The sequence below is a fragment of the Anopheles maculipalpis genome, chromosome 2RL, assembly GCF_943734695.1.
Source record: "Anopheles maculipalpis chromosome 2RL, idAnoMacuDA_375_x, whole genome shotgun sequence".
NCBI classification, from domain to species: Eukaryota; Metazoa; Arthropoda; class Insecta; order Diptera; family Culicidae; genus Anopheles; species Anopheles maculipalpis.
In genome coordinates, this window is record NC_064871.1 from 2103161 (window position 1) to 2129275 (window position 26115).

Genomic DNA, 26115 nt, shown 5'->3' on the forward strand with positions numbered 1-26115 from the left:
GTAAATTCCGTATTGCTTTTCCCCCGAACTACACAATCGACCAATATTCACACCGTTAAAAGTATGTTTTTGCATGCTTCGCACACTTTGCGCTCTTTTTATCCTTCTCCTGAGTATCGTCTTACTGGCGGTCGGTCCATTTCAATTCGCTCGCACGCTCTAATGATCCAGGATGCGCATATTGCCGGAGACGATCTTGTTCTCCAGGATTGCACCAGCCGGAATATCAATACGATCGCCATGGTTAGCAATGATGATGACCGTGCCACGCAACGAAACCCCCCGGCCGAACGTAACATCACCGGAAACGGTCAAATGATCCAGCTCGATCAAGTCGGGTATATTGGCAAAGCGGCTAAGGAATTCCTTTACCTTGCTGAAATGATTGTCACCCAGCTTGACCAGCGGCGTGGTCGGGAACATGCGCTGTGGGGACATTACCAGCGAACCGTACTTCAAGCTGTACAGGTTGGACATGACAAGTAGCAGGTCGGAGGTTTTCTTCACCGGCAAGAACCGCGATCGCGGCACATTGATACCGATACCACCGTCGAAGCACTTCATCGCCGCACCGACGGCCGTCTCGAGCTGGATCACACGCATGCCATTGTCGAGCGTTTTGTTGTTGACGATAATTTCCATGTTCATCGTTTTGGCGTTCAGCACACGCTCGATCGATTCCAGCCGGGCCCAGATGTTGTTCGTGTTGAAAAACTTGAACGTCTTCACCGACTTGAAGTCGTCAACGTGTTCCTTGGGCACCTGGGCAATTTCCAACAGCCGCAGTTTGTGCTCGTAGTTGATTAGCGTACCACCTTTCACGTCAGCACGCGTCTTATCTGTCACTTCCATCACGAACTCGATCGGTTTATCGCCCTGCCGATCATCGCCAATCAAGCGGTTCAATATCTGTATGTCGACCGTAGCGCCCAAATTGTCGATGTTGGACAGGAAGCAATACTCTCGACCCTCCTCGATGAACTTTCGCAGCAAGCCCGAGTTCTGGAACGATTGGTAGAAATCACCGTGACCCGGTGGGTACCATCTGCGAAAGATAGCAAAGCATACATTTAGAAAGCCTCTTACACTGCAAATAATACTACAAACTTACGCATCGATGTCATTTTCGATGTCAAAATCCTTCGCAATCGGCAGCAGCGAGTCGCGGCTGATGCGAGGATAGCAGCTTTGGTTAAATGTGTAGATCTGCACCTGGAAGCCTTTGTACTTTCGGATCACCTTCTCCGTATCCACATCCGTGTTGAACGAGTTCATCAGTACCAGTGGCACGTTGGCGTTGTACTTTTTGTTCAAATGCTCGATCTGCTGCACCGTAAGATCAAGGAACGTTAAGTCATTCCGCACCGGGATCACACTTTTCGGCCCGTGGCAACCCATCGACGTGCCGAGACCACCGTTCAGCTTCACCACCACCAGCTTGTCGAGCATATCGCGGATGTGCGCTTCCTGTGGCTGCTTCAGCGTGGAATAGTCCTTCACAGCACCTTCCGGGAGTTTCTCGATGCGATCCCAATCGACCGAAGGACCGTCCTCTTGCAGGAACCGATGGTACAGTGCCTCGAACCCACACATCTCCTTCTGTACGCCCGTTTTACGCGTTTCCTCGACCGTTTCCAGCAGGTGGTCGAGGTCCTTCTTGAGCCGCATCAGGGCATCGCGCTTCGTCGCCTCGTGGAACTCTTTCGTGTCGGATGGTATGCGCTGATGGCCACGCACCTGCAACGATCAGTCAATGAACCAGAAAGAGAGAACAATAAATTACATTTCGTAGTGATCATGCGAATGAAAACAATTTAAACGATCCCAGCATGACGATTCCGCCGCATGACAATTACTAATGGCTTTTGGGTACACAGCACCCGCTAATAATTCCGCTCGACCTTCGAAGCGCTCCAAAATAAGCCCAGTTATTAAGTTGAGTCGCCTGTACCCATGTCCCGGAATGGAAGAGGAACAATAATGACAGCTAAACAACTGGTTTGATTGTTATTAGGGGTAATCTTTTTCGCTTATCACTCGCGAAACGATTGCAATGCAGCGTTGTCTGTTCATCAGCTAGAACTGTGCTTGACATTGGAGTTAGACGCAATAATTCTATCGCGAATGCGACCCCCCGACTTACGCTCGCGTTCCGAGTCCGAGTCAAGGTTAGCAGAAAATCTTAACATAATCATTCACTACCGATGTAACGCACGGTTAGTAAACAAATATCTCCGCGCGACGAACACCACGAACGAACCTGCCCAATGCCGGTCGCCGCCGCACATGGATTTAGCATTTTAAAATGCACTTTTCCACCGCCAACGGTTCCACCACTGTTGACTGCCTTGGCGTTCAGCACGATGCACGAATTCTGTAGCCCCAGCATCACTAGGCCTCGGTCTGTTGATGATGGTCTCTCTATCGGGATTTCTCGTCGTTTCCGCCGCCTTTTTTTTTCTTTCTAAAATTCGTTCTCCGGAGAGGTTACGACGCGCTGCTGCGTTCTTGAAGTACACACACGTGTATCAAAAGCCCGTGGGAATTGTCCGTGGTAGAGAGCGGCGTTATTGTTCTGTTGTCCAGAGCGCGGGTCCAAGTCAAGTACAGGCGCAGCGAGAACGATCCACAACCAAGCACACGATCGTCTAACGATACTGACGCTGCGATATGCGTGTGGCGTTGGGTTTTATAGATGTTTAGCCAGTGCCTCCCTCCATCGATATTTTTTTTAGGTTTCCATTCGGTGTTTCTTCATTCATTCAAGATTCGGGGACCAACAAAAAAAAAATTCTTCACGACTGGATGATGCCATTCCAGCCATTCATAACCTAACCCAACAACGTTCTATTCGGGACAGTAAATGTGCAAAATTCTTCACGAGAATGTTCCCCTAATCCAATCCATGATCTAAGAATATTATTTAATCTTTCGAGTGGAAAGGAAATGATTGATGTGTTCTTACCGGACAGTCAAAATACCTGTTTTTGTGTGCGTTTATTCAGCTTCAGAGAAACTTGATATCCACAACTCCTTGTTGTTTCGTGAGCTTTCGCAGGGGACAAGGACAAACGGCATGACCCTTTTTTGTTGAGTTTGTGGCTCCGTTTGATGAGGATCAATATCATCAGAACCTGTTCATATCCCTTCTCGGTAATTCGGTTTACGATAATGCCGCTTCATTCGAAAGGTTTGTTTTATATTGCGCCACTGATAACATTATCGCCATCGGGGTACAAGACAACCCGTCGGTGCTGTAACGCATCTTCCTTCTCCTCCTCTAACGCTGGGAAGGTAAAAGGTAATAAACAGTCACTCTTGGCAGGCGTGAGTAAACGTGATCGCCGCTACGTCGCCGCCGCCCCCGATGATCGTGCACTATTCTCGGACGACATAAAAACTGGTAGTTTGCTCCACGCAAACCTAGCCACTCCAAACGTCTCTGCACTAACGACATCAGCTTCATTTCGCTACATCATCCAGGTATTATTTTACACACCCATCTCGAGGGGAGGTTGTGTGCAAGACGAACGAGACTGGTCTATATTTCAGAAAAGTAAATACTAATCTCCCGGTATGCATAGGCACCTGCTGTTCAAATGATCGAATTCAGGGCCAGATTTCGATCGGCGTGGTATTACCTTACTTCTGTGGCTGTGTCTGCACATACAACGGCACTTTGTGCTTCAATTTTAAAAAGTTGTGCATGGTTGCTGGTGGCACATGTTGGGTCAAGATTAGCACCATCCCAATAAGTTCTTCCCGTTATCTCAAACCCACAATACCTCCGCTCCGGCTTCGTCTGTTTGACTTTCATTTGTTCTTCAACTAGAGCCCAGCAATATGATGCCCTGGTGCTTTCGTTCGCTGTTCATCCGTGTATTTTCTCTGTGCTAGAGGTCGTTTGTTTAACGCGGGAACACAACATAGTGGCGGCGCCACAACAGTTTTGTCAATTTGCGCCGCGACAAGGGTGATCATGATGGGGTGTGTGTGTGTGTGGGATGTGGTGTGATGATCTTTAACCGTACTGTGGACGATCTTTGGCTGTTTGGTGAGTTGGTGTCACTTACGCTAAGCAGCAAATCGATGGCCCCAGTCATTATTTACTCCGTCTGGATATACACTTTACGTGGATTAAAAAAAAATGTCTCCAGACTTCTCACACGCAACAATTCCTTCCTAACTACTGTTCAGGCAGGGTTTAGCACACAACAGTGATTACACAGCCTAAAAATGGTTTAAACTACAAGCACGCAAGCACTGTTCCGATAACTGTGGTGTGCAGTGGTGTGGTCTTCTCTTCGACCCGAACAGGACTGACACAGGGTTCCCGCGAGTGTGCTGTCTGACTTCCAGTAAGTGGTGCGACCAAATCTAAACCTCCTCGGTTCCCTGTACGCGTGCTACCCACATTGCGATACGGTTTGCCCGTTTTTAAGAGAATGATAACGCATCATCGTGTGCTTGTAAAGGCTTTTGCCAACTAATCATCGTCGCCGTCTCTTCTTCTCCCATTTGCCCACCGGGTGATAGACAGATAGGGACAGGACCGAACCGGGAAGTCGACTATTAGGTCCTTCTGTTTGGTAAATACATCTCGCAAGCTGTGTACCGATAGTTTGCGAATGCAATCGCAATAGTAATCAGCTAATCTGGCACACCGGCGAAGATGGTGTTAGTGGGAGTGTATCGGATGGCTGATTTCGAGTACGATTAAATCCAGATAACGCGACGAGGGAAAAAAACACTAAAGCCATCATATTTGCCTCGTAGGAGGCGCAGAGTGTTATGCAAACATCGCTTCCTACGATGGCGAAAAGTGTTTTTGAATGAAACGGCAGATGGAACGGGAGCTAATGGAGTGCGGGCAGGGTACGATCGAATGTCGTTTGTTTGTTTTCTTTACTTAGCTCCACTCATCGAGCAATTTATGACTTTATTCTGTGGCGAGATTTTCAAACGACCCTGCTTACCGCTGCACTTACGCCGACGGCCAAGGTCGATCAAGGTTACCGAACTGGCCTGACGGGTGGCGATCTGCAGACCACACTTGGGATGCAAATTACGCACCATACAATGTTTCTCTCGCATCAGGTGGATGGCTTATCTTATCAACTTACCTTTTCATTTGGAATATTCAACATTTTTCGCGAATCGTATCTAATCGGTTCGGGACCACTGCTCACACACGCTAGCTGGTTGCCGGTTTTTTCGGTACCTTTCTCCCCCCTTTAGAGAGACTTCAAGTCACGGTCAGCGTACTTCACGTAAAAACGCACCAAACCTCACAGAAACACTAACACCGGACACGGATTGTTCTCCCACCGAGTTCCCGAGTTGCACCTTGAAATGCACGACCAGCGAGTTCAAACACTTCTTCCTGTGCCGATGGATATCGCTCGCACGCCCGCACAAACAATGAAGGAAACTGCAGAACTAAAACAATTTTGACAGTTCGCAAACAGACAGCCACCGACGGGTGTCAAATCACAGCTGTCCGATAAATCGTGCCATGTTTTGGAAACAAACGAATTCTCGATGGAACAAATTAATCCATTTTTATTTTTTCGCTGGATGTTTCTCATGCATTCGATAAGGAAGCGGGTTAGCTGTTTTTTAGCAATTTATTTCAACACAAACATAAATACACGCGATACACGCTACAAGAAGCAAAATAACGGGCACAAATTTAAAAAATTGGTTCTTTTGTTGTTCGACAGCAAAAAGGATAAGAACGTGCACAGCACCCACAGTTCCTGAACGTGCCTAATCTTGTTGCCACTAAAACGAGGAAAGAGATTGTGTTTAAAAAATCGTTCTAAAGCTGTACAATTGCGCCAATCCCGATACGGAACATTGCTTACCTTCAATGTTGGTTGCTGTCCTCCCATTCGAGTGGCCTCCTGCTCACGTCGTTCTTGTTCCATCGCTCGTTGCTGCTGTCGTCGAACTTTGTCCGGATCCTTAATACCTCGTGATTCCTGCTCTATTTGTCGCCTTTCTGCTGCTTCTCGTTGCTGCTGACGACGGACCTCCTACGGGAAAAGAAAGCACACAAATGGTTCGTAGAGTAATATTCACTTTTATGGGCCCGTCCGAGGTCACTTACTACGTCCGGTGTAAGTAATTCCTCTGAAGAACCTTTAAAACACGAAGAACACAATCCCATCACGAACAATTTGGATGAATCCGAGAAACACTTGTAGGCTTTCGGTGCCTTTGTAGAGGATGTAAACAAACAACGATGGCATTTTTCCCAACTGCGATTACACTACCGGGTTGAGTGCTTCAAACTCACTTGAAGCTCTAGCATGTTCGAGATTGTAGGAAATAACAATCGTTTTGTGGAAAATGTAGTCTTTTACCAGCGAATTTAAAATCTTATCCGTTTATTGTTAAATGGAATGTAACGTTTATGTTAAGTAATTACAAACAAACCGTAAGCATGAAAATAGCTCACCTAAAACATTCAAGCTATGACTAATTTTATGCCTTATCACCGTGCACTTTCATATGCCGTTGCAATCCATTCTTTTGCCGGAATGCTGCATTACAAATATCACAAACGTATGGCTTTTCACCGGTGTGCCTCCGAAGGTGTAGTTTCACCGATTTGCTTTGCGTGAATCGTTGACCGCACACATTACACACGAACGGTTTAATGTTGAAGTGTGTAAATTTGTGCGTTTTAAGTGTCCCGCTTTGCGTGAATCCCTTTTTGCAGATATCGCATTTGTACGGTTTTGATCCTTTATGTGCATGCTGGTGTCGGTACATATTCGTCCTGGATGCAAAACTTTTTCCACAGTCCGGGCAAAAATGACGCACGGGTTGTGCTTTGGTAGACTTTGGTACATCCTTGCGAACTATCAGCGATACAGTTTTACTGCTGGAGTCAGTCTTGCCTGCTGAATCAACGGAGCTTATTTCGTTACATGCTTCTTCAAGATATTCTAATGTATCGGTAAAGGCATGTTCGTCCTTATCTTGTGTTTGATCTGGTTTCTGGGCATCCAACATTGTCGTTTCATCGGATTTTTCCGATGCAGACACCAAGTAGCCGTCGTGATCTGACAAAAGCTCGAAATCGCAGATCGCATCCTGCTTTGTACCTTCTGGCTTTTTGGCGATGCACTCATCAAGTTTTGTTATATTTTCGAAAAGATAGTCAAAGGACTCATTCTCGGCTATAACCATCTCCTCTACAATTTCTTCAGTTTTCGCTATGTACGCTGATTCGGACTGTTTAAAGTCATCCGACGAAATGTTGGCGGAAGTAGAAACACTCTCTACATGAGCCACTTCATTCTTTTTGGCTCGGAAATTTCTATCTGTACGAGTGCATAAGATTTTGAATTCGTAAGATATCGTCAGCATCTGCAAGCAACGATTGCATATGTTCGAAGGAAGTCCATCGGAACAGGAAACCTACAATCCAAACATAAGGAATACACGCTGTAAATATTCAGCAAAAGAGTGATCTAATCGAACTAAGCTTACATCTACAGATGTGCACCATTTAAAGACATTCCCGTACACAGAGAGTGGTTTTATCGCATCTTTACCTCCACAGCCACGGCACACATAGGATGCCTTGTTTCCATCACTTTGCGTAGCTGATACACAATCCATTTAGGTTGAAAATTCTATCCAATACGTTTCCCTTGAACTGAAGACTTTTCTGCACCACAATAGCATGGCATTCGAAGCATAAAAAGGCAAATTATTTAAAATTTCTTAAATGATTACGGAACCGATCTCGCATTTTGAGGGATTTTGTTTACTTTTAACGTAGCAATAAACAGCAGCATCTTCAGCACCTGTCAATGTATGTGAATATACGCTCTAGTTGGATTCTACAACGCTTCATCGATCATAATTTCAAAACAATCGACCAACGGGCGAAAATCGGAAACATTTGGAGTAGAGTGGCGTATTGCTATTCAAAATTTGCGTAAATTGTTAAGATAAATTAGGTTTCTGATGTTGTATTCAATTAACATTATTAAAATTGCACTGATGCACCCGATATGAACACTGGCTTCGTTCGTCAGCGTCCTGCTCGACGAAGACCAGCAAAGCAAAAGCGTACGCTGGATCACATGGAGTCGAACCTGACGGAGATCGGTTGTAACCCTGGGCGGAGTCCTGGTCTTGTATGTTCAATAGGGAAGACCAAGAAGTAGACTCGCCAGTGACAACCCATACATTTCAGTGAGGTTCCTGGAGTACTCTCTTCTATGACAACTATCCCCTGCCTAAGCCATAATGCTAATAAAGTCACAGCAGGACACTTTCATTCGATTCATCCATCGACATCTGCATACAAATGAATGAACACGGAGTTCAATGAAGAAAACTAGCAAAGCACAATGGTCGTCAGAACTACCGCCACCCGAAACCACCTAGATGCTTCCGTTCGTGTCGGCACTTTTGTGTTCCGCATCTTCCTCCTTCAAGCTAGGCCAAAGCCACACGTTCCCAGGGCACAGGATAAATCGGACGGACACGAAAAAAGTGACACGAGTTACATTGTGTACACACACACATGCACATACATATTGGTAGCATAATCTCCTAATAACCAACCCACCCGACCGACCGAACGACCGCATGCGAGCTGCGCAACACAGGGACACACTTTAATCCTTATTTAAGGTGCATAACGAGGGTCTAGGAGATTATCAAACAGACACAACACACTACTTAACTTTCATTCAGCTGGAAACATTCGCCGATGCGAACGGTCGGTCCTCCGGTTGTGGATGGAAATATAAAACCACGCAAAAGCGTAGCAACGAGCGTCGGCATTTATTATTGTGGCAAACGGTACGGTGCCTTTGGTGGGTACGGTTTGATGAACTTGTAATACTTCGACCGGTGATCCTCTTGAACTTGACGACTCACTTTTACTCGGGTGAGAAGCGCTTCCAAGCGCTGGCATTAATTCCTGCTTTGACCAACCGGCTGGTACACACCGGTTGCTTTCGAATACAAATTAGAGAGCGGACATTTCATGCTTTGGAGGATCCGTATACCCATAGAGAGACAGGTCGCTGGTACTTTATGGTGTCATTTATTTCCCGGCCTATCCTTTGGAAATTCTACGTGCATTAGTGTGTTTTATTACACACCGTCAGCTTAACCACCAGTTTTATGTAAATTATGTAAAGAAACTGGTAAAGATGCAGATCGGAACAAGCTACAACCCTTCCTTCCTGGGACTAATAATAACACAAAGAGGGAGAGAAACATATTCAACCACCCGCTGATAAAAGTCACGTGCAGTGAAATTTTGTGACGGGTCGGGAGATCCTGCAATGATTGCTATTCCTTCTTTTGCAGCCAAAAAAGTTGTTCCTTACCCCAGCATTAGACCTATTACTACCGTTGCAGCCGCACAGGGGAGATTCTAGATATGAATTTTAAATTTCCTTTACGAGATTCCACAACATGCAGAGCAACTTTCTGTTCAAATTGACTTCAATACGCCACAAAGGAATGATCCAGCATCGTTCATTTGTAAGTCTGAATTAACTTATTACACAGCCACAAAGAGACACAATTACTACACAATTTTCCCGTTCTTGTCCAAGGTGAATGGCCTTGCATTGAAACGCATTAACTCCATCCCTTTTCCCATCGAAGAGAAACTTCCCTAAAATCAACCACCAAAAACGTGACGGAAAGGCAAATCTTCTCCCAAAACTCCTCGGCAACATCGGCTACAATCTCCTGCTCCTGGTGCCTATTCTAAAAGGTAGTCATTAGTGTTCCATAACTCACGCCTCTCACGTGTCTTGAGATCCACAACCAGCAAAGACGAACTTTCTTATCCCATCGTCAACGTTCGACGAAGAGCCAAACCAAAAAAAGGCGATGTTTTCATTTTGTGCGGTTTTTTCCCGAAACCAGAGTTTTCCTTTGTGTTGCTCGGCGTTCTTTGGAACAGTTTTCCCTTTCACTTTGGGGACGAAATAAATTTTCCCCCTTTTTCGTTAACCGACCGCTGAGAAGGCTTCTTGGACGAGCGTGTGGATTAAGATTTATGGGTTACGGGGTTTTGGGATTGGTTTACTGGGGGCTAGAGAAGGACGAGCGCTACAGGCGGCTTTGCTGGCATGATGAGTATGAGTATTGGCCACTGAACTAGGGGTGAAAGTGGTATTTACCCTTGTACGTGAGTAGGAAAACATGTGTTGAACAGCTTTTTCGTTTGTCGGACCAGAGGTTGCTCAGTAGAAACACTGGAACGGATGCTATTATTTGTACAAGTTTGATGTCAAAATCATACTATTTAGCGAGGTTTTATTTTTCTATCAACTTATGATGTTGATGAACTCATTTAAGTCTTCCCCCATTAGCATGCACACATTATAACGGACAATGCACGGCACAAATGGCGGCAATGGACTCCACTAGGTCTGCTAGGTGATGGTAAGTTCAGTGTACGCAAATCGTGCACCATCATCGCTACTACTGCTGCACGGCACTACGCTGCATGGTGTCATATTCTTTGTTTGCCCAAAAAAATAAAACCTTGCAAAACATCACAAAATTTGAATGTGCGTCGTGCGACAACTACTGTGTCTGACGCGTCGAAAACACCCGTTACGGTACATTCCGAGGGAGTCCGGTTAAAAAAAAAAGAAGCTTCTACGCCAAACAGCAGTAGTTGCAAACCTTGCACACTTTTCCTCTTGGTGGCGTACAATTTCTCGTCTTGGACCCGTCCCGGGACGGACGCACATAGCACATATATATTCTTCTAGAAACGGCAGAAAAAGCAAAGCAGCAAAACGATTAAAAAACGATTGTCACACCAAAAAACTGTCCTTCCGCTGACCGTTTGATAACCTCTGCAAGATCATTTGACAGATCAGCAAACGGGACCGAACTGCATGGGTTTGAACGCTTCTTCCCCAGGAAAGGAGGGGCGGGTTAGGAGTTGGCGAAGGAACCGATTCAACTATCGCGACTAATGCCTTTCCGTGCTCTGGTGTCCAGTGGCGTGTCGATGTCAAGTGCTTCCGTTGAGAAATGTTCCAAGCAAGCAATTCGCACGAAAAATGAAACCGATTGTGCTGTTAAGCGTGCAACCAGCGTAGGGCTGAAACATGGCAACAACAACAGGCACATATATCGCTGCAGACCGCATATATCGGATTCGTGCTTGATCGTAATCTGAGCATTTTCCTGCGAAACGTTACCCACCGGTTAATGTATCCCATTTCTCGCACTGCCTCCGTCTGCCAAACAAATCTTCCTAATGGTTTGCCGTAGTTACTAGCTGTTAAAAGTGTGTACAGTGGCGCATTTCGGTGCCAATGTTCTACACACAGCAACTACTGCTCCCTCTCAAACTACCCCACGGCTGAATGAGCAACAAAACCGAAACAAATTTTATTTACGCTGATAGTGAATTCCTCGTCTCGCTCGTCCTATTTTCGGAAGTCAACGTCAGCTTCCGTCCTCCGCAGGGAAATCATAATGCTTTGTTTTGATAATGCCACGTCCTGAGAGCTGATACCGTCGAGCGTCGAAAGGCGAACTATACGTGCGGCAACGGTACCACCAGCTTCAGGGCAAAGATTCTTCCGGAACCGATGGTTTGGGAAGAGTTTTAAAAACCTTCCAACAAACCTGGCACCAACCTGGCAGGATTACCACCCAAAACTCGCGCCATACGTACTGACACGGGGTATAATAAAATTTATCACTAAGCATAAAAGAAAACATTACACCGTGTTGCCGCTGGTACCCGATGGTTGGCCCGGTATTGGCACGAGGCGACGCATCGTTTTTTTTTTCTTTTGTTGAAAAGGGGAAATCGAGGACCCTCCCTTTTCTCGAGATAAAACAACAAACGAAGTTAAATAGAGGAATCGAAAGATAAACAATAAACATAAAATGATTACTCACCTTAGCACTTTGCTGAGGCAAGCAGACAGTACGATAAAGGCACAAAACTGTCCTTCGGAAGGTATCCTTTTAGAGTGGCGTTGGAAAATCCTGTTATCGGAGCTGATGACGCCGAGAGAACGATAGGACTATGACTTTGCCTGATTATTTTCCTATCCCTGTGCACGTGCAACTGATGGCCACACAAACACAAAGCTCCTGATTTTCTTCGAGGTTTACCTTATAACAAGAGTCATATTTTGCCTTCAATTCTTAACGAAGGTTGTACTTAACTTTACAAAAAATATAAAGCAAATGTAATCAAGTTAAATTTTGAGCTTCCTTCTTTTTATGTGATTGATTTACATGTGTATGCTAAACATAATTTCCCTATGCAAACGTTACATATCGTGCAACCGAACGGAAATGTGACACGACTTAGGACCATGAAAGCGTGTATCTCTATAGTCCCATTTCTAAAACGATACTTTCCAGCGACCTGCCAATGTACTAACCACTCACTCTCTTCCATCGTTCGCTTTACTATTTTTATTTCTTTTTCCTTATGCTTTTTAATGCTTTCTCATACTGGTTAGGATTCTTTCCATTCTTTGCTTGCTCGGTCCTTCCGCTTTTATGTTGTGCCTTCGCAGAAAGGCGGGAAGGTCGTACGCAGCATAAAATCGACCACCAGCCTGCCTGCCTGCCTGCCAACCCTATGCATCGGAGACCCCGTTCCAGTAAGATTTCCTTTCATGCGTATTTATGTTCTTACCGTCCCATCATCGTAGAACCAACCGAACGCAGCGTACAATGAACAGTAAGTGACAGGAAAAAATGCACTATCAAGGAATGTTTTGTTTCTTTACTGTTTTTGGTTATTCATTGATGGCTCGCTTTGGATAAAATAAGCCCAAAAAATCACCTAATCTAGACCACCAGTCTTGAAGATCAGTCTTGTTCACACGGTCTAGATTAGATTTAGGCTAATGACTCATGGCAACTCATCAGTTCATAATATTAGCGTCAAGAAGAGGAAACCAATAATGGTCAAGAACGCTTGAGCTTGTAGACCAAAAAAAAAAACCCCCCAACGAAACGCTCCCAGGATGCGCTCTAGTACACCATAGCAAAAGAAGCATTAATGCTCAAACTCGAGCGGAGTATGTACCGCTTGAGGTGCCGGGAGACACATATTATACTGCTCGAATATGCTTACAAAAGTGCAACTGCTGGTTCAAGAAATACTTTCCATTTACGACGGGAAAAAATACATAATAAACGAAAAAAAGCTTCGGTAAATTTGCTGAATTAAGCCTCAAATTCGTAAAAATAGATGATATTAGTCCTGATCAATTATGGGAAATTGTTTAGAAATTACACTCATCCCACAAGCATGCCGAACTAGCACACTTTCGTTAAAGAATGCCCTCCTAAAAACCCCAATTTTGTTAAAAAAAATGTCCTCCCAGCACATGAGTTTAAACTCATATTTCAAACCTACGTTCTTATAAAAAAAAAAAACATTCCGTATTTCTACCCGCTAGCCTCCATTATTTCCACCACAAGCGTAGCACAGCATTTCGAACGCACTGTATCGGCCGGCCAACCGACAGCGTGCAGCCGACCGAACCGACGAAAGTACATGTGTTGCGCTTCTGCCGCCACGATGCGCTGCGGGGTTTAGCTCGGGGTTTCTGGTCGGCCAACGCTGAAACATTCCGCATTTGTTGCTTGCCGCAGTCGGTTGGCAAGTTTTCCTCGTGCCGGGATTTTAAGGAAACACACACATCGCGCTTCGGTCGAACGTTACGCGTGTTTGTTGTGAATTGAAATAGTAGAGATTATGTGTGGTGTATCTGTTACTTGAACGTTACTTTAAAAAGGAGTTGAAGCACATGTTTTTTTTACTTCAAAACGGTTCGCTTATGTTATCGCTTATGAAAGAAAAAGTGATTGTGATGAAATACAATAGAGAAGAAATAAAAATTCTTCATCTTCCTACGGTTCGTCCTTGAGCAAGTCCGGGAAAGGTATTTTGAACCACACGAATTTGCTGTAATTACTTGTGTGATACTTGTGTGTCGTAAAAGGTGCATTCACTTGGCAAAAAATTGAATCCTCTGTGTGGTTGTGTGCGTCCGTGAAAGTGTCCCCTTCATCCCGACCCGTGAGTCCTTCTGCGTTCAATTATTGAAATCAGCATCGGTTTCGGTGCGCTTTCTACACGGAGTTGTCGAAATACGGCCAGAGCATGTTGCGCTTCGGAGGACTCAAGTATAAGAAATTGAATAACGCCGGCTGTCTCGGCGATGAGCAGCAGCAGGAATGCGAAAGGAGCCTTACCTCCACCGAGGGAAATGGAAAGCGGGAAAAATCGGTACATTCCACACCGACGATAACGACGACGCCATCGAAGCAGCAGCAACGACGACTGCACAATCAGCTGAATGGAACCGCAATGAAAAATGTAAGAAGCTTTTCTTAGACCCTTTCCCCATTCCTCACGTCCTCGTGTCCTTTTTTTCGCCATCCTCACTCATCAGAGCATTGTTATTCTTGGCTAGGCTACACCTTTTCTTCATTGCTCCCCAGGACATTACTTCCCACACCCGGTGGTGGTTTTCCACCGGTACTGTATTTATTCTGTCCTTCGCTGAGGCTTTTTTTGGACCAAATACACGCACACACTGCTTCTTCACCAGTAAGAGGTGCATTGCGACACACTGAAAACTCCCACCAGCTCCCTCATTTCGTTCGTTTGCCAAGATTAACATCATCTCAAGCTCCCAGAAGAGCAAATTCAAGTACCGTGTGTAGTAAATTAAAAATTCATAATTATACGCCTGCCGGCAGCTGCGATAAGAGTATGGACTTTGTAAGTTCGGTAGCTGAACATCGTCCCGCAGATGCGAGCGTAAAGTTGCTCAGCTGAGCCGTAAAGTGGTGCGGACGAAAAGATATTTACAGTATTGTCTACCCAGGAAGAGGACGTAATTGAATTTTGGCAAAAAAATCATACAAATAATTAACGATTTTTCTTCACACTTTGCGGGACGAGAGGAAAATTGAGGACTGTATCAATTGGGAAAGTGGCTACGGACGCTGTCAAACTTTTTCTCTGTTGATAGATGAAACTCTATCACACACCCTCAGCAGCCCTTAGGTTCTTCACTCAATGAAAGCTGGACAAACTTTTCCCTTATCGATCATAGGATAGGATTGGTCCCTGGCAAATAACAACACGAAAACTAATCAAACAGCTTGTCTCTAACAAAAATTGCCATAAGATGTATCGATTTAAACTGTAACGTCCCGAGTTCCGATTTGCATGGAGCGTGAAAGGATTACACAGTACGTCTAATATTTCCATTTCCAAAAGCCAAGATAAACATCCTCTCCCTCTTGAATTTTCCCACCGCCTGAAAGATCATTTGTCCCAGTCAAGATGCTTTCAATCGTCAAAAAGCCCTAACAACAACGGTAACAAACCAAACCGAGCCATCGTCACTGGACCAGCAACTGATTGCAGTCATTGAAAATGAGCATCATCATTTTTCGATGGCTGAGTTTTCCCTCTCCCATGCTGTTCCTCTACGTTTCGCTGGAAAACCGAGCCCTGTACGATGTCGACGAGGATCGGTTTTCGGGACAGCAAACCATACCCCGTTTGATGTTTATTTATTCTACGAATTCACTAACTCAGCAGCGATGAAAAGGATCTGCTCCGTTCGGCTCCTCGGTAGGATGTGATTTATCATTTTTAGCCGAAAAAAAAGGTTTTCCCTTTCGTTGTTTTGTTGTGCAAGAAGAAAAACACAAATGGGCTTTTACAAAAAGCATCTCAAGACACGCGAAAAGTGTCAAATCATCGTACAGATTGGGCGTTGAAAGGCAGTTCTGCCCACGGGATGATGCCAGCCATCGGTATACAATATTCATTGATTTCTTCCTCTCGCTCACTGAACCCACTTCGTCTCTTGGGTGATTTTTTGGAGAATCGAAGTCCGAAATGGGAATTTAATTCGATGCGTCCAATAAAACTCAATCCTCGATGGTGCGGGGCGAGACCATCTTAACGACCTCCAGAGAGCTAGCTAACCCGGCCAAGAAGCCATCGTCTGGGCAGGTTAATTGAATCAATTTCTCGATCGATCATGAATGCGTGTGCGCCGCTGCTTCGGTACGGCCAAGAAGCCACGCGCACTGTACCACCGCTCTTGTGCAGCTTCGAGGTGGATAAAATCACGCATCAATAAACAAATTTGTACGCCCGATGAATTGGAATGAAGGTCCACCGTGTACCGTGGATCGGATGGTGTGCTTGGAGGATACTTCACCCTCGCATTCCTTGGCGTGCTGGCACGGGAGCCTTCCGGGAAAAATAGAATCGCTATCGTCGGTATGCTTTCCTCGCAAACGTCTGCTGGTACTCCTTCTACGTCTACGGACCAACACCGGGCGTGCGTGTTTTGGCGTGACAATATTTTTCTAATTTAATTTAATGGAAAAATTTAACGCTTCCTTCACTCCGCTGTGTGCTCCATCCTTAGCTCAAGGTGTCATATATGTGTGCGGTGTACAAAATTACTTTCATACATACACTCGCAGTCATGGGTGGTCGTTCCTTTTTTGCCCTTAGTGCTCAGGCGCAATTCTGTGACGAATACGAAGAGCCAGAGTAAAAGTAAGCGAAGGACTTATGCTTCGACATCATATTACGTAAAGCAAGCATACACCACCAACTGAAGACCCAGGTGAAGGGTTTCGACACATACGGAGCGCCCTGGAAGACAAGGCGTAATAGAAGAAGTTCAATTTACATACCTTTACATAGACGTTGTGCTTGGGCGAGTCGTCTAAGTCCTTCCTGAGTGTGGTCGTTTTATTGTTGGCTGGCGTTTGAATGTGTCCCAACCCTCGACAAAATTCCAATGTCCACAATGTCCAGAACATGGTTCCTTTCACTTGTTCCTAACACTTTAACTCTACAGAAGAAAAGACGGTGAGAAAGTCCGTCGGTGTCTTGCCATAAATGCTTAATCCGATGGACAAGCTCCAAGCCGAAACCAAATGTCCATACCATACCAGACAACCACGACAGAAAATCGTCGATTAGCGTAACGAATTCTTTACGTATAATTTATAGCACCGAAAAACGAGCGCACTGTTGTCGTAAAAGGGAAACATTTTCCAAATCACCTAAAAAGCTCAAAACCGATCGAGGTTTTTCGATTTCAATTTTAAAAGGCATTGTCATTTTTCCACTCCCATTTTCCCAAAACGGGATTGGGGTAACTTCCCTTCGAACTTCGGAGCAGGTTTTTGGGTTGATTTTTATAGCCTGCCCGAAAGTACTAGCTAGTCAAACAGACAACACTCGGTAGTGAAACAGGTATATCGTGAGGAACGTAATGGTGAAATAATCCATAAAATTTAACGATCGTCCTTTTTTTTCCTCCAAATTCGATGAGGTGTCCTTTCCTGGACTTTACAATGCTGATATCGAAGATTCCGAAGCCGTCGAGCAGGGGAAAAGCAAGGGAAAGCCCGGGAAACAAATCCGGGATCGAATTGGGTGCCACTTTTCCAGCTCAATTTTGATTCGTTAGGATTACAATGCAGCGCAGCACGGAGCGAATGCTTAGTCAGCTTGGGATACCGCGTAAAAGCTAGCTCGGTTGCCGATCCAGCCTTTACAAAAGGCCCTCTTAAAAGTCATCCCGATGCTACAATCATCCTTACCCATCTTCTGAAATCAAACATTCTCATCTACTTATGGCACGTTCGAGACACCTTCGCACAATCAAAGAACTGTCCTGTACATGTGTGTGGGTTTGTGGTTGACTCATGCACGCATTGGACCGTAAAAGATAAGCTTTCGAAGAGCTGCGTTTTCCAATCCCAATATATGTGTGTATGTGTGTGTCTTGAACGGTTGGTTGGCAAACACGGTGATGCACTTTGGGTTATGGGGTGTCTGATGCTTGACAAATTGTTCTATCGGTTACGTCGTAGGTGACAGTTTACGACTTCGCATAATTAAAATTCTTAGATAACGCTCACTCGTCTTGCTCGTCCGCTCTATCTGCTAGATGGCCTTGGTTTGTAAAGGAAGGATCGGAACAAGTTGATTAGATCTTCGTTAGACGGCAATAGATGCGAAGGGCTACAAGGGACGAAACAAAACCGAACACCGATTCGATTCCGGACACCACCCCGGCTTAGGACACATCCCATCCCACCATGCGCGTATTTTCATGGGTTTCCCGAAAACGGGATATATTTTACGACCCTTGTGAGCTTCAAATGGAATCCCAAAACGGACAAACCTCACGCGCCAGTATCTCGATACTGTTGGTTTGTCACCTCGGGCTCGGGGACCTTTTTATTTCTTTGCCTCTACTGCTGCTTCGTTCTTCCTATCGCCGTATATAGCTTGCAGCTCGTACCGGACTGTGGAGTGATAATGCCTGTTTTTTGGGAGCTAATTTATAGCTCAACTTGTCCGTTGACACTTTCTTTTTACAGCATGGAAAATCGTCCGCTTAACCTGCTGGCTGCGCTGCTGCCCTCAATCAATCTGAAGCGCGCTGTAACTTATCGTAGACTTTTAGTATACATTTTTGTCCTACGTCCTACGGGGTTTGGAAGTTGTGCATCTTCCCCGTGTGCTGTGCATGCCTTTTAAACGCGCTGAAAAGGACAAGCGGTCGGGAAGTGAGGGCGTCGAAGAAATTGTTTATCTTCACGATGCAATAAATTATTCGATTACGTTCCAAGATGCGGCCATTCTAATAGACCGCAACAACCCCGGCATGCTCCACATTCTACGCGCCGAGCGTCAGTCAGTCATGCTTCGCTTTATTCTGGCTACGATTAGACACTGGGCGAGCCGAGTATGAATTTATGGTCAAGAAATTAAGATAACCACTTAACATCGTACACACGCTTTGAAGGCCATCGGAAGATGCTTCTACGAACTCAAAACAAAAAATGGAAAGACCCATCCAGATCTCGCCTTCTCGATTGGGTCCCTTTTTTTAATTGACTGGCAGACTCAAGCTTAAGCTGAGGAACGATGCAAAGACGGCGGCTCCAATATAGTAGCTTCCCTCAACATGCCAATCGAATGCCTTTTAAATTGGAACAAGTGTTTTAACGCCCTCCATATGTGTGTTGGGGATGAGCTATTACACAAATTTCAAGCAGAGTTTTTTTTTATTGAAGTACGTGATGAAACTATTTTTAAAAAGGCGACACAATCTGATGGAAAAAATGAGGTTATTTTCGAATTCAATCCAACCAAAAATTTGGTACCACTTTAAACACTTTGATAGCACTCTGTTTGAGGTGTGCGCTTCTGGTCGGCAACATCTTCGACGCGATCATCAAAGTACCGCGGCCCCGTAAATGTAAACAGTGTTTGATCATTTCTTGGTGCTTCGAGCTAGCCAGAAAAAAAGCACATCAATAAACCCCGGAAGCACATTCGAATTGGAGCACGATTAGTCTCTCCGTCTGATTGGAGTGAAAATAAACAAATAATGTAATCGGCACATGCACGACATGAATAAATGCATGCAAGGGCGCACGCCCTGGGAAATTGGTAACAGGGCAAATGAATTGGCATATTTCCACGTTCTCGCACGTTCTCGCTCGTGGTCATGGGGGAGTACTGGGAGCGCTTACAACTTCCACCGGCAAAGAACCGAGAATGTAATTTGAAGTCCATTTCTCTTGGGAACCGCCCAATTCCGGACGTGAAATCACATCGACACGTGGCAGGCAAGTCACAGCCCAGCCAGAGTTCATCATCAAATATGCACGATGCGGGTGAAGCGATTGTACTGGTGGCCGATGTAATTCCTTCCAACGAACTGAATACAATTTGTCTCCCGCCTTAAACGCGCTCCGCCCTCCACCGCAAAACGTTCTGTTCCGTCCCGCCTGTCTCAGAAATATGCCACAAAACCTCGACAGTTTGATGCGTGATGGTGATGCGGTGACTTGTCGAAAAATCTGTGCTTGTGGCGTGCGCCAAATTAAACCAACCGAAGCCAAAAAATGCTGATGCTGTTGCTGCTGCTGCTGACATTCAGTCACTCAAAAGTCCGACATCCCAAAGCCGTCGGAGCCGCGCGGTTTTTCCGAATCTCCCAACAGACCGTGCACAAAATTCTTTCGTGAAGGCGAAACTGTGCGGCCTAGTTTGTGCGTGGCAACAGGGAGTCCACGGCAAGCCAAAAAAATACTCAGAAACGCACTGCAAACATTCGGAACGGGACGGAACAGGAAATGTTTTGAAAACAGTACTTAATTGTATTAGCCATTCGATTAACTCGTGGCCAAACACGCCGCTCGCTACCCGGACCCGCCCGTCCCATGATGAATTTAATTTAAGAATAACATTTTATCCGGGGTCATTATTAGCTGCTTATTGCCCTTGCCTTGCACTGTTGGGCTTTTGGGACGTTATTTTGGTGAAATATCGGATTCCCCCTTTTTTTTTTGGCCATTGTGTGGCCCGACCTGGTGAAGTGACGTTTCGGCTCATTTCAAAACTGCGAAGATGAGATTGTTGGAATAACAATGAGTGCTCGGCAGCAGTTCGCTTTCCTCTCCTAGGGGTTTCTATTCCGGAGACCCTCTATTCGAGAAGGGTTTGCAATTTCCAGCTCAAGTACCTCAGGAGCACACACAAACACACCGAACCAGCTGTGCCTACGAAACAATGGAGAAACCACTTAAAGGATTCGGGCAGGAAAGCGAACCATTCTTCTACAATTATCCTTACGCATTTTCGAATTGATTCGATACGGAATTTTGGGACTACGTTTTGTCCTCGCACCATTTTGCCATTTGTGCAGCAACCATCTAAGCATTGGCACATGGCGATGAAGTACCGAAAAGGACTAGAATTAAATGGTTGTGAATTTGATACGATTCGGTTTCTGTGGTTCGATTCTCTTTGTGCGACCACCACGACCACGTAATACAACCTTTCCAACCTTTCACTACGAACGCGTTTCCTCTCCAGACTCGTCAACTCTCCGTCGACCGGAATATTGTTATTTATTTACCACGTCCACGCACAGATGGGCCTACCCATTTTAGTTGAGCAAACAAGCGACCGAATTCACCTCCGCAGAAGACGCCACCACCGTCATCAAATATCGTTCGATATGCATTTCACGTACCGCGCGCGTACGCATCAGGGCTTGTGGGGTTGGAATTTCTCCTCCTTGTGGCTGAGTTCTTTCTTCCCTGCATTTACACTTTCACATTCGGAGACCACCGAACATGGCTGATTGTTTCGAGTGTTTTTCCTCTTCCTTCTTCATTTTTTTCTTGGTTTATTCAGTTCTCATGGTCGTTAAAATCATGCCACGATGCGTACAGAACACAGAATGTCTCATTTCTCTAGTCTCACACAGCGAATGTTTCGTCTGCCTGCCAATGCTTCAATTTCAGGGGACACACTTCAGAAAAATTTCGGATCTGGTTTCGGAAGTGCGGGCAAGTAAGAAAACAACAACAATTTACAGCGCCCTAGCTGCCAACGTTTCCTTCTGTGTCTCGATGAGTCGTTGACAAGACCCAAGGGATGTCTGTACAGGAAGAAATGCACCCGGAAACATCTTCAATGCGGATGTTTCCCTTCTCTGCTCTCGAATTGCAAAAACATTTCTTTTCCTGTGGTCGTCACATTCGATGGACGACGCCTTGTTTATCCTTTCCCAAGCTGAAAAGGGACCCTGCTATTGGTACGATGTTGTGACAGTTTATGTCTAACAGACGATCCTTTTTCTAGTCAAAAGATTTGTCTGGTTACCTTTTTGTGACTGTGGCCCGTTTCGCCGTTTGCTTAACTTGAGCTGTAACTTCACAAAGCCTCTTACAAAGTGTTGATCCATTTCGCAAATATTCGTTCAATTACTCCATTACCTTCTGCACACGCACAAATAAAGGTGTCTAATCAAACAAAACCGATTCCTTTTCTTTTTCGCCCCACAGGTCAATGCATCGTCAACCGAACAGAAACGACAGCGAAGCAATTTCATGCTCATAGTGGGCGGTCTGTCGGGAAAATCCCATTCCGACACCGATCCATCCAAATCGCCTTCCCATCATGGTGCCGTCCAGCCGTCATCGCCTTCGTCAAACTTTAAGCTTCTCAGTGGAAAATTTGCCATCGACAGCAAGCGCAAGATCAACTGCAAGACGAGAATCTACAAATGCATCAAGCGAATCCTGAAACGCAACTCTTTCCACACCGGCGCATCAAAGGATCAGTCAGCACAGCAGACGGTTAGAGGGCAGCGAATGCCTGCCGCTCTTCGTGCACCGAATGCCGCCGACTATCGCGAGATCAAGTCACTTCTGGAGAAGCAGCACCGTGATCTCGAGTACGATGTCAATCTGGCGAAATGCGTCGAAAAACCTGCCTTTGTAAGTTATCTTTATTATTTTTTTTGTGCGCTCGAGAGCTCGAGTGTATGATTAATTAATTCCAATTTCCCTTTTTCGTCCTTTCATCTAGATCAAGAAGATCGCCATCAACATGCTGCAAAGTGCCGTTTCAGACGAGAAAGATGACGATAGCACGTTGGTTCTACACCGCGAACAAACAGCCTGCGTCACCGGCACGATCCAGAGTGATCTCGAACGGGAGCGGGAGTATCAGCGATTGCTGGACGAATGTTGGTACCACGAGAACCTGCCCCGTAGTCTTTCCCTGCAGCTGCTGATGGACAAACTTCCCGGAAGCTTCCTGGTGCGTAAAAGCACAACCCAACCGGACTGTTATGCACTATCCTTGCGTGTGCCGCCAGGATCGGGACCAACTATTGCACACTACCTCATCGTCCGGACGGCCACCGATGGGTACAAGATCAAAGGATTCCAGAAGGAGTTCAGCTCGCTCCGTGCCCTGATTGTGCATCATTCGGTAATGCCGGAAGCGCTGCCCGTACCACTAGCCGTGCCTCGTCCCGTGAATCTCGTCGTCAAGACAAAGTTCGAGGACGATTACGAGACCGTGTTCGATCTGACGAAAGCGGTACCGCAAGTCTAGCCCTGCAACAGGCTGATGGAAGCTCAGGTGGAAGCAGCGATTACCAAAACACTGTGCTAGGTTAAGTTCAGTCACTTTTCAATGCTATTTTGTTATCCCTTTTTTCTCCCGACCATGTAAGACTATAATTATGAGATGAAAAATAAATTATTCTACAAACGTTACAACACACACACAAACGCAAGCTCGCAAACGTCTGTTATTCACCGTCGATGTTGTAAGGCGCACGTATAGACACATAATTGTAGGTTATGAATCCGAAAAAATGGATAAAAGGTTATTCGAAATCCGAAATAGTTCTCCAGCTCGGCGATCCTCATTAAAGAACGCGAGACGAGATGAATGCCTGTCAGGCGCTTGGGATGAGGCTCAACGCCGGAACCAAGCCCACGCAAACAGAACTGCACCGTTGCCTAGACCTTTTAAATGTCTGTTCCTATCCGATCTGATCGTTGTTATCGGCTTTGCCGCCCACCCTTCACGCAACAAACCCCATGCAGCATGCAGCAGCCCAACCATAGACGGAGCAATAAAAATCAACAACACGAACCATGTCATTAAAATGCGGTGTGTCTAGTGACCCCGGTGCGATCCCTCACTCAGTGCTAGTCTTCTATCGGCTAATCATTTCTAGGTGCTGGCGAAAAGGTCAGTCCACGGTCCAGTTTCCGGTACGACCAATGGAGGAGATAAGCAGCAACAGCAGGTAGAGATGAGCCGCAAGCATCCTGCCGAATGCACGACGGATCTAATTGGGCGTGTTGCAGCGAGCCGGCTGCGTGTCCCTTGATGAAATTTGTCGATAGATAATTATGTGGGTTGTCTTTTATTTTAATGCTTTTCGGAGGGAACGAGTGGAAAACATTATGATGATGTAATGATGGCGATGCAACGGGACGGTTTCATTTAAGACAACCGAGGGGAACTCATCGATGAGCTGGCCACTACGGTGATGCTGGTAGAAGTAGAGACGCACGTTGGATTGTGTTGTGGATGTTATTGGCTGGATACGGAATTGCATCCCAACAGTGTTAACGCTCACCACCAGAATTACAATTAATCCCTTGTACAGCAACACATCCAACACTTGAAAATTGCGATGAAAATTCCGGAAATCAGAAACCCTTAAAAAGAAACGACTGTTTGGGCTACATTTACAAGCATCCCAACTGAAGTGGATATGATTAAAATTTAATTAGTAGCCACTTGAACCAACAACAGAAAAAAAATGCCTGCAAACGGTCGCTCATACTGTAAACCACACAGAAAATCATGGATTTCACACATAAATTCTTGGGCCTACCCTCTAGGAAAAATGCCGTTTCCGACATTCTAGACATCGGCGTTTCAGGCTCTACTTCGAAGGGTTTCATGTTTCGGGGTCGGGTCGGGATCGGCGAAAAAAGGAAACTTTACGTACTGCGCGGGAAGCGTAAAAAACACATCCACAGAATAAACCATTCGTACCGCAAGAAACACAAAATTGAGCACTCTTGACGGCCAGTGCGTGGAAATAGATAAGCTAAGAATGAAAGGAATGAAAGACAGAAGAAGGAACAAAAAACATCTGCATATTGTCGTAAATTAAATCAATGCGCCGTAACTGCGACTAGCAGCAGCTTGCCAGCAGTGGTACCAATTTTCTCGAAACTGCTGGTTCCCACCAATTCGATTTGTGTCTTAAGCTGCCGCTACAGTTACGACGCAGTAACAAATAGGTTAATGTTTCTCTTAGAACAGCATATGTGACACTCATCAGCGAAACCGTGTCAAACGAAACCCAGATGCTGGGAAGAAGTTTTCGGGAAAAAAATCGCCCATGCTAAGCGGATCGTAAGAACCCATCGACACATGGAAAGGATTCTTAATGGAAGTATCCCGCATATGCCATGCCATGCCGAATAAGAGTCTCCCAACAATCAACAAGCTTTACATTGGCTGGTGGAGTAAGATTGTAATATGTTACAACATTTTATGAACCACAAAGAAAAAATATTATTATCAGCAAAATTCATACAACATTCTATTATTGTTTGGCCATTTATCACACGAGGAAAACCCATCCACAAATCACCACAATGAAAGCCAAAACTTTCTTTGTGTCCTACCAAACAATAGATTCCCTCACAGAAATTATGTTCTTTCGCCGGATCTGCAAAACTGTCAGAATGTGATGAAGACATCATTATCAGCGTTGCCGATAGAGCAGGAGATCTCTCCTGGGGTGTAGTATGGGAAGTAACGTAACGAAACCTCCAACAATATGTAAAGAAAGCACACATCAAGATAACATCGTTTGCTGGCAGAGAAAAGTTTGCCACGAAGCGCATCGACTCGGCAGCTTCTCGAGTCAACGAACCAAGGTCCGTTGGGGATTTTGGAAATGAATGCCCGCTGTATTGCTGCTACCGTGCATTTTCCTGCTTTCCTGAGGCGAAGGGAAACGGAAAAATAATTGACTGTCACTTCATTAAACGCCCGCTTGTCAATTTCTGTGTGTGTCCGCCGTCGTCGTCGTCACCGTCACGTCATGTTACACGGCATGTAACGAGGATCTGGTGGTTTATTGGGATAAGAAAAAAATGTGTGTTTCATGTGTGAGAAACATTAGCCACATTTGCCGGTTAAGGTGTTGCTTACGCTTGTTTGGAGTTGGAAGAAGAGAAGAGAGCAAGACTTTTTTTCCCCGTTTCCCCTTTACAAAGATGGGACTAGGGATATGAGCAGCAGGAAGCAAAGTCCTTCACCCATCAATGCACGTAAAGTGGCTTATGATGAAGAAACTATTCATACATTTGCTTCTCCCGTACGCATCCGTACGCTCACTCTCTATTTGCTCCCCATGAGGTCCGCAACAAACAACATTCGTCAAATGCGATCGAGCGAGCAAAACATCCCTTTGCACCGTGTGTCCTACACAATCAATCCTAGAAAGCTTTGTGTTGCTTAATAGACTTTTAAAACATCTTTCATTCGAATTGAATGCATGCCCGGGCGAGGGATGCGCTGAAGGATCAACTTCGAAGCACTATTGTCTATTGTGCTGGCGACCCGTATTTTTCCCATTTACGGCCAACCCAAAACCTCTCGCTGAACTGAAATGAACGAGAAATGATCGTTGGCAAACTGCTAAA

General features: G+C 45.4%; 4 protein-coding genes across 6 annotated transcripts; 1 reads left to right on the forward strand and 3 right to left on the reverse strand.

Annotated features, from left to right (window-relative positions):
• Window positions 1-153: 153 nt before the first annotated feature.
• LOC126557651 (UTP--glucose-1-phosphate uridylyltransferase) lies at window positions 154-5185 on the reverse strand. Of its 3 annotated transcripts, none has more exons than XM_050213505.1 (3): window positions 5124-5185; window positions 1112-1737; window positions 154-1045 (listed from the first exon to the last, which is right to left on the reverse strand). In XM_050213505.1, exons 1-3 carry the CDS (start codon window positions 5145-5147, stop codon window positions 160-162), a joined length of 1536 nt encoding a protein of 511 aa, XP_050069462.1. In that variant the 5' UTR covers window positions 5148-5185; the 3' UTR covers window positions 154-159. The 3 variants fall into 3 exon arrangements, with proteins under 3 accessions (XP_050069462.1, XP_050069461.1, XP_050069460.1); XM_050213504.1 differs by lacking the exon at window positions 5124-5185 and adding an exon at window positions 4074-4117; XM_050213503.1 differs by lacking the exon at window positions 5124-5185 and adding an exon at window positions 2261-2409.
• A 584-nt stretch (window positions 5186-5769) lies between these two features.
• Window positions 5770-6269, reverse strand: LOC126559970 (small VCP/p97-interacting protein). Its single transcript, XM_050216131.1, is given in 4 exon segments — window positions 5770-5784; window positions 5859-6038; window positions 6113-6188; window positions 6190-6269. Coding segments are annotated over 4 exon segments (336 nt in total). The 5' UTR covers window positions 6255-6269.
• Window positions 6270-6480: 211 nt separating this feature from the next.
• On the reverse strand, window positions 6481-7635 carry LOC126558415 (zinc finger protein 182-like). The gene is made up of 2 exons (XM_050214428.1): window positions 7504-7635; window positions 6481-7431 (listed from the first exon to the last, which is right to left on the reverse strand). The coding sequence occupies exons 1-2, from the start codon at window positions 7633-7635 to the stop codon at window positions 6490-6492; spliced, it is 1074 nt and encodes a 357-aa protein (XP_050070385.1). The 3' UTR covers window positions 6481-6489.
• Window positions 7636-14158: 6523 nt separating this feature from the next.
• LOC126558241 (uncharacterized) lies at window positions 14159-23148 on the forward strand. Its single transcript, XM_050214212.1, has 3 exons — window positions 14159-14374; window positions 21922-22356; window positions 22448-23148. Exons 1-3 carry the CDS (start codon window positions 14159-14161, stop codon window positions 22979-22981), a joined length of 1185 nt encoding a protein of 394 aa, XP_050070169.1. The 3' UTR covers window positions 22982-23148.
• The last annotated feature ends 2967 nt before the right edge of the window (window positions 23149-26115 follow it).